A 14,045-nucleotide genomic window follows, 5' to 3' on the forward strand; every position below is an offset into this window, starting at 1 on the left:
GTGTGTGTGTGTGTGTGCTGAGCGAGGTGTCAGTGTGACAGGTGTGTGTGTGTGTGTGTGTGTGTGTGTGTGTGTGTGTGTGTGTGTGTGTGTGTGTGTGTGTGTGTGTTGAGTCACATCAGTTATCCATTCATTCTGTTAGACGGCGTTTCCTCCCAAAGCTGAGCACCGACTAGAAAACCCAGACGGACTTTAACAACTACAGACGGTTCCTTTAAGTCTCTGGCGGCGATGATGACATCATCACCCTGCTGTCAGACGGGTCACTGACCTGTGATGTCGGACAGGCGGACCTGCACCGCCGACACCGGGATCAGCCAGCGGAACCTGAACGGGTCCAGATCAGCGGAGCGCACGCCGGTCTGCCACAGGAAGTCAGACACACATGAGATAACCATCACAGAGCCAGGAGAAACACCCCAGACCAGGTTCCAGTACACACCATACTCATGCTTATGAACATACTCATGCTTATGAACATACCTATTGTTATGAACATACTCATCGTTATGAACATACTTATGGTTATGAACGTACCTATGGTTATGAACATACCTATTGTTATGAACATACGCATGGTTATGAAATACTCATGGTTATGAACGTACCTATTGTTATGAACATACTCATGGTTATGAACATACTTATCGTGATGAACATACTCATCGTTATAAATATACTTATCATGATGAACATACTCATCGTTATAAACATACTTATGGTTATGAACGTACCTATGGTTATGAAAATACTTATAGTTATGAAATACTCATGGTTATGAACATACTCATCGTTATGAACATACCTATGGTTATGAACATACTTATGGTTATGAAATACTCATGGTTATGAACATACTTATGAACATACTTATGGTTATGAACATACTCATGGTTATGAAATACTTATGGTTATGAACATGCTTATGGTTATGAACATACTTATGGTTATGAACATACTTATGGTTATGAAATACTCATGGTTATGAACATACTATGGTTATGAAATACTTATGGTTATGAACATGCTTATGGTTATGAACATACTTATGGTTATGAAATACTTATGGTTATGAACATACTTATGGTTATGAACATACTCATGGTTATGAAATACTTATGGTTATGAACATACTTATAGTTATGAAATACTTATGTTATGAACATACTTATGGTTATGATTATGAACCAGTCCTTCTAGCTGAAGCTTTAAAGGCATCCAACTGTTAAACTGTTCAGCATTTTAAACTTATTTACCTCCCTATTCCACTTATTTATGGGATATCTTTTTGTTTTGTTTCGTTTCCTCCTCTTTTCTCCCCAGTTGTACTTGGCCAACTACCCCACTCTTCCGAGCCGTCCCGGTCTCTGCTCCACCCCCTCCTCTGATCCGGGGAGGGCTGCAGACTACCACATGCCTCCACCCATACATGTGGAGTCACCAGCCGCTTCTTTTCACCTGACAGTGAGGAATTTCACCAGGGGGACGTAGCACGTAGGAGGGTCACGTTATTCCACCCCAGTTCGCCCTCCCCCCTGAACAGGTGCCCTGACCGACCAGAGGAGGCGCTAGTGCAGCGACCAGGACACATACCCACAAACACTATGATGTGTCATTGTGCATACAGTGAAGGTGTCCCCTGCATGTAACCACCCTACTGTACAGGAGGAGCAGTGGGCGGCTGCAGCACCCGGGGACCAACTCCAGTTCTTCTTTCCACTGCCTTGCTCAGGGGCACAGGCAGGAGTATTAACCCTAACATGCATGTCTACATGATGGCGGGAGGAAACCCACGCAGACACGGGGAGAACATGCAGACTCCACACGGAAAGGACCTGGGACGGCCTGGGGTTCGAACCCAGGACCTTCTTGCTGTGAGGCAACAGTGCTGACCACTGGGCCACCGTGCCGCCTCCAACATGTGGAAAACTATACAGCAAATCGAGGGTGGATGTCGGGTGTTTGGACTCACCATCCTCCTCTTCAGTTTGCTGTTCTCTCGGTAAACCAGGATCACCGCCCTCTTAAAAACTGGAAGGGAAACAGCAGTAATGAAACAGATCAGACAGTTGACACAACCTTTAGCAGTAGCCCGGGTGTTGATTATTTTATTTACTTTATTTCTATTCTATTCATTTTATAGGGACAGTTCACACTGATAAACATGGCAGTTTAGTGAGCATGGCTCATTTTCTCCTGTAGTTCCTGGGAAGGTGCAGTAAAGATCTACTGCTTTCGGCTGCTCCCGTTAGGGGGCGCCACAGCGGATCATCCGTTTCCATCTCTTCCTGTCCTCTGCATCTTCCTCTGTCACACCAGCCACCCGCATGTCCTCCCTCATTACATCCATAAACCTCCTCTTTGACCTTCCTCTTCTCCTCTTCCCTGGCAGCTCCATATTCAGCATCCTTCTCCCAGTATACCCAGCATCTCTCCTCCACACATGTCCAAACCATCTCAATCTTGTCTCTCTTGCTTTGTCTCCAAACCGTCCAACCTGAGCTGTCCCTCTAATATACTCGTTCCTAATCCTGTCCTTCTTCATCACTCCCAGTGAAAATCTTATCATCTTCAACTCTGCCACCTCCAGCTCCACCTCCTGTCTTTCTGTGCTCTCCTTTAATCTTTTTTTTTTCTCTCCAAGTGTACTTGGCCAATTACCCAACTCTTCCAAGCCGTCCCAGTCTCTGCTCCACCCCCTCTGCCGATCCGGGGAGGGCTGCAGACTACCACATGCCTCCTCCGATACATGTGGAGTCACCAGCCACTTCCGTTCACTTGACAGTAAGGAGTTTCGCCAGGGAGACGTAGCGGGTGGGAGGATCATGCTATTCCCCCCAGTTCCCCCTCCCCCCTGAACAGGCGTCCCCCGACCGACCAGAGGAGGCGCTAGTGCAGCAACTGGGACACACACCCACATCTGGCTTCCCACCAGCAGACACGGACAATTGTGTCTGTAGGGACGCCCGACCAAGCCGGAGGTAACATGGGGATTTGAACCGCCGACCCCCGTGTTGGTAGGCAACGGAATAGACCACTACGCAACCCGGACACCAACTGTCAACAACTTTTACTGTTCCATTTGAATTCACTGATTACTGAAACTGACCTTGTCTGGTGTACTGCCGACAAGCTAGCTGGCACGTTAGCAAACTGAGACAAACTGTTGCATGCACACACCTGATGGAACATGGTCAGTCCTGCTGCTGTTTACCCCTGCTGCTGTTTACCCCTGCTGCTATGTTTACTCCTGCTGCTATGTTTACACTGGCTGCTATGTTTACACCTGCTGCTATGTTTAGACTGGCTGTTTGTTTGACATGCTGCTATGTTTACACCTGCTGCTATGTTTACACCGGCTGTTTGTTTGACCTGCTGGTATGTTTACACCTGCTGCTATGTTTACACCTGCTGCTATGTTTACACCGGCTGTTTGTTTGACCTGCTGCTATGTTTACACCTTCTGCTATGTTTACACTGGCTGCTATGTTTACACTGGCTGTTATGTTTACACTGGCTGCTATGTTTACACCTGCTTCTATGTTTACACTGGCTGCTATGTTTACACCGGCTGTTTGTTTGACCTGCCGCTATGTTTACACCTGCTGCTATGTTTACACCTGCTGCTATGTTTACACCTGCTGCTATGTTTACACCGGCTGTTTGTTTGACCTGCCGCTATGTTTACACCTGCTGCTATGTTTACACCTGCTGCTATGTTTACACTGGCTGCTGTTTACACCTGCTGCTATGTTTACACTGGCTGTTATGTTTACACTGGCTGTTTGTTTGACCTGCTGCTATGTTTACACCTGCTGCTATGTTTACACCTGCTGCTATGTTTACACCGGCTGTTTGTTTGACCTGCTGCTATGTTTACACCTGCTGCTATGTTTACACCAGCTGCTATGTTTACACCGGCTGTTTGTTTGACCTGCTGCTATGTTTACACCTGCTGCTATGTTTACACTGGCTGTTATGTTTACACCGGCTGCTATGTTTACACCGGCTGTTTGTTTGACCTGCTGCTATGTTTACACCTGCTGCTATGTTTACACCTGCTGCTATGTTTACACCTGCTGCTATGTTTACACTGGCTGCTATGTTTACACCTGCTGCTATGTTTACACCGGCAGTTTGTTTGTTCATAATTAGCCAATCAAGTCTTTAACAGCGTTGATGCCGCTTTACTCAGATTTCCATGATTTTTCCAAGACCTTTACAAATTTTAATTTTCCGTAACTTTTCCAGGCCTTGATATTGCATTTTCGAGGTCACCGACATTTCCAGGTTTTTCCTGAACCCTGTCCATACTATAAAATGAGCATGGAAGCTGCCGTCACTCATCAGACTACAGTGAATTGACAGAAGCGATGTCTTTGATAGAAACTTGGGGTTTGTCCTCACCAAACAGCGTCAGCTCCGGGTCTTTCCTCAGACGTCCCAGAGAAGGTAGCGGGTTGAGCCACACCACCGAGGAATGGACCAGGAACTCCCCCATGGAGATCTCCGTCGTCTGAGGGGGACAAAATGGGATTTAGGCTTCACTGGGGAATACGATGAGAATTATAGTATTCTCAGTAAGAACACTGATAACACTATGAGAGCACTGGTGTCGACCAACTTCTTATTTGTGTGTCGGCACCGACGCACAAATAAGCAGAAACATTCTACTCCACTTCCATGTCTGATGTTAACCTGGATTTGAAGACTATGGTAAATGCATCATCATGGCCCTATAGATCGTTCTTTTCCAATATTTTTGACATGAATGTTCTCACTAGATCCTCCATGAATTGGGTGTCTGGGTAGTAGTGGTCTATTCCGTTGCTTACCAACACGGGGATCGTCGGTTCGAATCCCCATGTTACCTCTGGCTTGGTTAGGCGTCCCTACAGACACAATTGGCCGTGTCTGCGGGCGGGAAGCCAGATGTGGGCATGTGTCCTGGTCGCTGCGCTAGCGCCTCCTCTAGTCGGTTGGGGGCGCCTGTCGGGGGGGGGGTAGTGTGATCCTCTCACACGCGAAGTCCCCCTGGTGAAACTCCTCGCTGTCAGGTGAAAAGAAGCAGCTGGCGACTCCACATGTATGGGAGGAGGCATGTGGTCGTCTGCAGCCCTCCCCGGATCAGCAGAGGGGGTGGAGTAGCGACCGGGACAAAGAGTGGGGTAATTGGCCAAGCACAATTGGGGAGAAAAAGGGGGGTAAAAAAAAAATCCTCCATACATGGACTCATAACTGAAAAACAAATGTACATTATATCTCCCAGAAGATGACAGCTCACTGGGATGAGAAAAACCATCATGAAAATCTCATATTGAATCTTTGATTAGCATTTTAGGAGTCAGATCAGATTAAACTTCTACCCCCCCTTTCTCCCCAATTGTTCTTGGTCAATTACCCCACTCTTCTGGATTGTCCCGATCACTGTTCCACCCCCTCTGCCGATCCAGGGAGGGATGCAGACCACTATGTCTCCTCTGATACATGTGGAGTCGCCGTCTGCTTCTTTTCACCTGACTGAAGAGTTTCACCAGGGGGACGTAGCACGTGGGAGGATCACTCTATTCCCCCCAGTCCCCCGAACAGGTGCCCCGACTGACCAGAGGAGGCGCTAGTGCAGCGACCAGGACATATACCCACATCCGGCTTCTCACCTGCAGACACGCCTGACCAAGCCGGAGGCAACACGGGGATTCGAACCGGTGATCCCCGTGTAGGTAGGGAACGGAACAGACCACCATGTTACCTGGATGCCCCCCAGATTTAACTCCTGAACCTTACAAAGGTCAAAGGTGCCGGGGGAACCGATGTTACCTCTTTATCCGGGCCGCTCTGCTCCGCTGCCAGCTGGTCGAAGACGGTGCCGTAGTCCTCGTAGATCTTCTGCATCTCGTTGATGTGACTGGCAACCTTCTCCATCGCTCTCAAGGCGTCTGAACACAGAAATACCAAGATGTCAGAACGGCTCATCTGACTGCTGAGAAAACACCAACACCCTTCACGTCAGGGTGTCGGGACAGCACACGTGTTTATGTGTCTTTATGGTTTTTCCATGTTAACTGTGCTGCTTTGGACCCATATCGATTGTTTTCCATCTGTGTTCCCATGTTTTAAAGTGCTACACGAACTTTCCCCCCCCCTTTTCTCCCCAATTGTACTTACACTTGACCAATTAAAAGGCGCCCTGATCGACCAGAGGAGGCGCTAGTGCAACGACCAGGACACATACCCACATCTGGCTTCCCACCCGCAGACACGGCCAATTGTGTCTGTAGGGACGCCCGACCAAGCCGGAGGTAACACGGGGATTCGAACAGGCGGTCCCCGTGTTGGTAGGCAACGGAATAGACCGCCACGCCACCCGGACGCCTACAGAGGACTCTAAACTTTCATATAGTTGTACAGAAGTGACAGTCCTGCCAGTAGCAGTTGTAATAGTGGTAGAAATAATAGTCATGATAATAACTGCAATAACAGTGGCAGTAGAAGTAGTATTAATATAGTAAGAATCGTAATCATAATAATAAGCCATGATAAAAACAGTAGTAGTAGTAGTAGAGATAGTTGTAAAGGTCATGGCAGCAGTAATAGCCATGGTGGTAGTAGTAGTAATAGTGTTAGTATTAGTAGTTGTACTAGAAGTAATAGTTGTACCGGTCATGGCAGTGATGGTAGTAGTAGTAGTGGTAGTAGTAGGAATACGTGAAGGAGTAGCAGGAGGGTTAACAGGAGTCCATGTTGTACCTGTCAGGTGTCCATGCTCCTCGCTCTCGGGGTCGGTCAGAGACACCAGCTCGCGGAGCAGCAGTGGATATTTCAGAACCCGCTGGATCGGTTTGATCAGATAGGACTCCAACGTGGACGAGTGCTGCTTGGTGGGGTTCCGGGCATCCAGGAACTCCTTAAAGGCTCGGTCCGTCTTAGCTGAGGAATACATCGCTCTATAAATCAATATTATTCAACCCAAGACCACGATATGAGTGTCAGCTGGACCACATCGCTCCATAACCGAACATCATTCTGCATCAATATCCCATGTGGTCTACGACCACGCCAGGAGAGATATGTTTCATCTTTTCTAGACACTGGAGTATATTTCCAAACCTTCCCAGATTCAAATTTCTAAATTTTCCAGGACAGTGGACAAACATTGGATGACATCAGGACATTTGGCCCTGAGATAAAGAGGACATTTTTGGGGTTATGATTCTGCTTCCGGTGTGGGAAGATGGCGGTGCGAATTCACATTTGCAATGGCCTCACCCAGTCCCGGTGTGGGAAAATGGCGGCGCAAATTCACACTTGCGGCGGTCCAACTCAGTACCGTCCATGCAGCGTCTTTGTCCACGTCTGTGTCTACATTTGTCTCGGTTTGATGGCTGGGAGAGCTGGCGCTGGATCGGCTGGGAGAGCTTGGTCTGCCGTGTCCTGTGGGCCCAGGGACCACGACCCTGCCTGGAGCTGTGCCGGAAGAGGAAACACCGAGGACAGCCTGACAGAACGGGGAAGCGGGGCAGGCTAAGCTAACTGCTAGCCCATGCAGACCGGCAGTTCTGATATCACCGAGGGCGGTTTGGCGGCGGCCTCGCCTAGCCTTGACTGTGTTTTTAGTGTCGTCGTGTGGAGTGCGGGGAGGTGTGTCGAAGGTGTCCGGCTGGGAGAGCTGGCGTTGGATCGGTTGGGAGAGCTTGATCTGCTTCGTCTGGTGGGACAAGGGACCATGGACCCTGACCGGAGCTGCGCCCGAAGAGGAAATGCCGAGGGCGGCCTGACAGGACGTGGAAGCGGGGCAGGCTAAGCTAACTGCTAGCCCATGCAGACCGGCAGTTCCGACAGTCATCCTGGCTGGCGTTGGTTCTCCTGGACAGTGATTTTTTTGTTTAGTTTGGATATGTGTGTCAGTTTGGATGTGTGTGTTCTTGTAGTTTTTGGGTGTGTGTTTGTCTTTGTGTTGCACCGCTGTGGGGAAAATGATGTGTCGTTTCATTTCATGTGCACAAGTGCATGAAATGAAACGACAAAGCGTTTCTGATTCTGAGCCTCACCTCTCTCCAGAACCTTCTGGACCTTGATGTGGTTGGCACAAAACCCGCTGTAGAGTTTGAAGTGGTCGGCGTAATAAAGGAAGGAGCCTCCCAACGAGAAGAGCAGTTTCTGAGGGCGGAGACACAGACACAGACACTACGTCAAGTCACATCTTACATGTCCTTCCACACGATGTGTGTTTGGCTAATGGCAGAGCGGACGGGTGGTGTCAAGAAAACAGCACAGGTTCAAATAAACAACCGTGGGCTCTGCCCACATGCCCTTGAGCAAAACAGAATGAAAGGTCAGTAAATTCAAAATAGTTTTGAAAAGAGACCAAAAAAGTTGAAGTTAGGAGTAAGTTTTAGTGACAAGTATTTAGCTGTGTATATAGTAGTAATAGTACTAGCAGTAGCAGTAGTTAGTCAAATTTGGTAAGTAGTAGCAGGTGTAGTGTTAAGTATTTGGTTTTAGCAGTTCACAATAATATTGGATTTGTAGTCGTAGTAACAGTTGAAGTAGCAATAGAAACGTGTTAGTGGTAAGTATTTAGTTGTAGTGGTTAGTAGTAGTATTTAGTAGCATTAATTGTAGCTGTGGTCGTAAGTATTTAGTTGTGTTAGCAGTACTCATAGTAGCGGTGGTGTTCCACATTCAGTTTTGCTAGCTAGTAGTGACAGTAGTAGTACAGACAGGCGAGGGTAGTTACGGTACCTTGAACTGCTGGGGGGTTTCCAGCGAGCTGAGGTTGGGGCAGGAGGCGATGCGCTCCTCCAGCGTGTGAAGGAAAACTCTCTGGAAGTTCAACATCTCCGGCAAACTCCCGAACAAAGACTCCATCTGACGGGATGCAGCAGAGGAAACAGGACGGTGAAGTACACACTTCCCTCTTTTCTCCTCCAGCCAACCCTCAGACCACTTGGCTGGCACTGAAACTGTTATGCTATACACGGAATACAACACCGTAGAGTACAATATACTATACAAACACAGAATACCACAGCAGGCAGTACAGTATACTATACATACACAGAATACCACACCATGCAGTACAATATACTATACCATACACAGAGTACAACACCATACAGTACAATATACTATACCATACACAGAGTACAACACCATACAGTACAATATACTATACATACACAGAATACCACACCAGGTAGTACAATATACTATACATACACAGAATACCACACCAGGCAGTACAGTATACTATACATACACAGAATACCACACCAGGCAGTACAGTATACTATACATACACAGAATACCACACCAGGCAGTACAATATACTATACATACACAGAATACCACACCATGCAGTACAATATACTATACCATACACAGAGTACAACACCATGCAGTACAATATACTATACATATATAGAATACCACACCATGCAGTACAATATACTATACCATACACAGAATACCACAGCAGGCAGCACAGTATACTATACATATATAGAATACCACACCAGGCAGTACAATATACTATACATATATAGAATACCACACCATGCAGTACAATATACTATACCATACACAGAGTACAACACCATACAGTACAATATACTATACATATATAGAATACCACACCATGCAGAACAATATGATGTGTATGATATGATTAAATATGACACAATACATTCATTCATCCATTCATTCATTCATCTTCAGCGCTTCCCCGGGGTGGGGTCGCAGAGGCAGCAAGCTAAGTAGGCCACTCCAGACGTCCCTCCCCCCAGCAACGCCCTCCAGCTCCTCCTGGGGGACCCCAAGGGGTTCCCAGGCCAGATTGGACATGTAGTCCCTCCAGCGAGTTCTGGGTCTACCCCGGGGTCTCCTCCCAGTTGGACGTGCCCGGTAAACCTCCAAAAGAAGGCGCCCAGGAGGCATCCTAATCAGATGACCGAACCACCTCAACCGGCTCCTTTCGACGCGTAGGAGCAGCAGCTCTACTCCGAGCTCCTCACCCTATCTCTAAGGCTGAGCCCAGACACCCTACGGAGGAAACTCTTTTCAGCTGCTTGTACCCGCGATCTCACCCTTCAATCACTATCCAATACAAACTGAGACAATATATATGGGGACACAGTGGCTCGGAGACAGAGCAAGTCATCTGGTAATTGAGAGGTTGCCGGTTCGAGCCTCAGCTCCTCCTTTCAAAAATGTGGAGGTATCCCTCAGCAAGACACCTGACCCCTAACTGCTGTCGATGAGCTGGTCGGGGCCTTGCGTGGACGACACTGCCATCGGTGTATGAGTGTGTCTGAGTGTGTTTGTGTGCAAATGAGTGTGTGTGTGTATGAGTGTGTGTGTGGGTGAATGTGCTGCATTGATTGATTGTGAAGTGATTTGAGTGGCTGTTGCAGCTAGAAAAGCGCTACATTAAACCCATCCATGTATCATATACATTGATCATATACATGTATCATATGCATGTACCATATGCGTGTATCATATACATGTGCCATATACATGTATCAAATACATGTACCATATACATTTATCATATGCACTTATAATATACATGTATCATATAGTACATGTATTATATACATGTATCATATGCATGTATCATATACATGTAACATATATATGTATCATATACATGTGCCATATACATGTGCCATATACATGTATCATATAGTACATGTATTATATATATGTATCATATGTATGTATCATATACATGTAACATATACATGTATCATATGCATTTATCATATACATGTACCATATACGTACATGTATCATATGCATGTACCATATACATTTACCGTATACATATATCGTATACATGTATCATATGCATTTATTATATACATGCATCATATAGTACATGTATTATATACATGTATCATATGCATGTATCATATACATGTAACATATATATGTAGCATATACATGTGCCATATACATGTATCATATACATGTATCATATAGTACATGTATTATATATGTATAATATGTGTGCATCATATACATGTAACATATACATGTATCATATGCATTTATCATATACATGTACCATATACGTACATGTATCATATGCATGTACCATATACATTTACCGTATACATATATCATATACATGTAACATATACATTTACCATATACATGTATCATATGCATTTATTATATACATGTACCATATACATGTATAAAGAATACACACACTGCTCTCATTGGATGCTGAGTGACGTATCAGCATTTCATTCTGGACAGAATGTCCATCAGGATCTTGAAACATTCATGTGTTTAATAAACCACGTATTAAGGTGTTATTTGTTTAATAAACCACTTATTAAGATGTTGTTTGTTTTAATAACTGTTTATTAAGGTGTTATTTGTTTAATAAACCACTTATTAAGATGTTGTTTGTTTCAATAACTGTTAATTAAGGTGTAATTTGTTTAATAAACCACTTATTAAGATGTTGTTTGTTTAATAAACTGCTTATTAAGGTGTTGTTTGTTTAATAAACTGTTTATTAAGGTGTTGTTCGCAGTGTGTGGAGTCCATAGTTCTGTATGCATTTTTTGTGTTGTCTGTGGACTCACCTCTTCTTTACTGAGGAAGGTCTCCCTCTGCAGAGGCGTCAGGTAGATGTCAAACAGAGAGATCAGGTCCTGACACACAAACACAGGCAGGACATGTTATCACATCCACCGCCAGGGGGCAGTGTGAGAAGACACTAAAGTATACAATGTCTGTATCTGCTGAAGAAAATATGATGGTTTTTACCACATGAACCTACTTCAGTCTTACATCAGCGGTGCTTTCATGTCAGTATTTAGGCACCAAGAGATAAAGCTGTGACTCGCAGTGCGATTACGGACTCTAAATCTGAACCCAGTGTGAATATCAACACCCCGGCCTCTCTGCCGGAGGAGCTTAACAACTTTTATTCCCGCGTTGAAGCTCACAACCTGGCCCTGGTGACAGCAGCACAGTGCCCGCCCGATGAAGTCCACCAGCAGGTTGACAGAGGCTGATGTGAGTAAAACTTTTAAAAGGGTTAAGGCTCGTAAAGCTGCTGGCCCAGACGGCATCCCTCCCCGTGGACTCAAGGCATGTTACAGTCAGCTATCTCATGTTGTTACTGACATTTTTCACCTGTCCCTGTCATAGTGTGTGGTTCTACTGTGTTTTAAGAAAACCACCATTGTCTCTGTACCTATGAAACCACCTGTCGCTTGCTGTACTGATTACTGACCTGTTCCTTTGACCTCTGTTATTGTGAAGTGCCTGCAAAGACTGGCGATACCATATATAGAATGTAACACTGCTGTTACCCTTGACCCTTTACAGTTTGCGCGCTGTTCCAACAGAGCTGTAGATGACGCTATCTCACTTGCTCTACATACAGCTTTAGTACACCTCGAAAAGAAAAATACCTATATCAGAATGCTCTGTATTGATTACAGCCCTGCTTTTAATACAGTTGTACAATCCAAACTGGTGCTGAAACTCAGAGGTCTTGGTCCGGGTAGCTCTATCACTAATTGGCTATTTGAGTTCCTTTTTTTTCATAAATTTATTTCTGATTTTTCCCTTTTTCTCCCAATTTAGTGGCCAATCGATCCCTATTTTTAATTCAAACACCCCCCCCCTCGTACTGCATGCGTTCGCCAACTGCATTTCTCCGGCCGGCAGTCTCGAAAGAGACACCGCCCCACTTTCGTGACAAGGCGACTCCGGGCCGAACCACTGCTTTTTCCGACACACCCAGAGACGCATTCATGTGACGAACACAAGCCGACTCCGCCCCCCTCCCGGAGACAGCGCTGCCAAGGCTATTTGATTTCCTGGCAGGCAGGCCCCAGACTGTGAGAATAGGTGAAACATACCCACATTAGTTCTTAAGGACCGGTGCACCTCAGGGATGCTGTCTCGGTCCCCTATTGTACAGTCTGTTTAGACATGACTGTGTTGTCAATTATGACAACAACAGCATCATTAAATTCACAGGTGACACCACAGTGATTGGACTAATAAGCGACAGTGATGAGAGGGCCTATAGGAGGAAAGTGGAAGATTTAACCATGTGGTGCCATGATTACAACCTCTCTCTAAATGTCAACAAAACAAAATAAATCATTGTTGACTATAGAAAATCAGAGGAAATCACATCCCTATTTCCATCAATGGGTCACCTGTTGAAAGTGTGGACAGTTTTAGATTTCTCTGTTTACACATAACGGACACCCTCACATGCCTCGATGCACAACGTTTACTGACAGATACGTTTCATCACTCAACTACAACTATATTTTATAAAGCACTTTGAGTGGCAGTTGCAGCTAGAAAAGCGCTATATAAAATGCAACTTGACTGCTTGATTGACTGATTGAACTAAGTGACATCTTCAGTCTAAACTGACTGCAGGTCTCTTCAACCCTTATAAACAATACAGTACAATACAGTGCCTAACGACTGAAACCAACGACCAGTTTCTTATGCAAATATGGGTGTGACCTTTAACTAGAGACTAGCTTGGTCTAGTCAGAAAGGCACGAACTGAGGAAGCCTCTTGGATGAGAGGCGAAACGTCTTCACGGATATGTACCAAGTCCAGTTGCACTTGATTCAACTCCTTTGGATGACCTTTAACTAGTTTCAAAGGTCATATGTACTATTCACTGAGGACTAGAGGATTGTTGCCATCACAGCACTGTAAGATGGCGAATCCTCTGTTAATAGTACACATGGCCATCAAAACTCCAGTAAATGGACACGCCCATATTTGATCATGAAACTGGTCGTTTGGTTCGATCGTCATCCATCTGCCAGCGCCGTCTCATTACCTTCACGTAGGATTTCTCGGTGTCGACCAGCTCCTGGATGACCTTGCAGAGCCGCTGGGAGACAGACATGTTTCTGGGGCTTGGCCGCGGCACGCTGGCCTCGCCAACGTATGGGTTTTTGGGAACGTCCACTTCCACACTGCAACTCTCCGGGAAGGTCTGGTACAGTGTGTACACCCGCTCCATATTCTGAGA

General features: G+C 45.7%; 1 protein-coding gene across 6 annotated transcripts in view; it reads right to left on the reverse strand.

Annotated features, from left to right (window-relative positions):
- LOC130125064 (rho guanine nucleotide exchange factor TIAM2) overlaps positions 1-14,045 on the reverse strand; it is a 60,247-nt gene that overhangs the window by 7,729 nt on the left and 38,473 nt on the right. For 5 of the 6 annotated variants that reach the window (XM_056294500.1, XM_056294502.1, XM_056294499.1 and 2 more), the window contains 9 exons: positions 13,851-14,039; positions 11,604-11,672; positions 8,743-8,868; positions 8,049-8,157; positions 6,748-6,927; positions 5,818-5,936; positions 4,408-4,516; positions 1,973-2,031; positions 272-362 (listed from right to left, as the gene is read on the reverse strand). In XM_056294500.1, the coding sequence (XP_056150475.1) occupies positions 272-362; positions 1,973-2,031; positions 4,408-4,516; positions 5,818-5,936; positions 6,748-6,927; positions 8,049-8,157; positions 8,743-8,868; positions 11,604-11,672; positions 13,851-14,039 (1,051 nt within the window). The remainder of the gene's footprint in view (positions 1-271; positions 363-1,972; positions 2,032-4,407; positions 4,517-5,817; positions 5,937-6,747; positions 6,928-8,048; positions 8,158-8,742; positions 8,869-11,603; positions 11,673-13,850; positions 14,040-14,045) is intronic. The other variant, XM_056294503.1, reaches the window with a different exon arrangement.

The sequence above is a fragment of the Lampris incognitus genome, chromosome 15 (genome assembly GCF_029633865.1).
Source record: "Lampris incognitus isolate fLamInc1 chromosome 15, fLamInc1.hap2, whole genome shotgun sequence".
Lineage (NCBI taxonomy): Eukaryota > Metazoa > Chordata > Actinopteri > Lampriformes > Lampridae > Lampris > Lampris incognitus.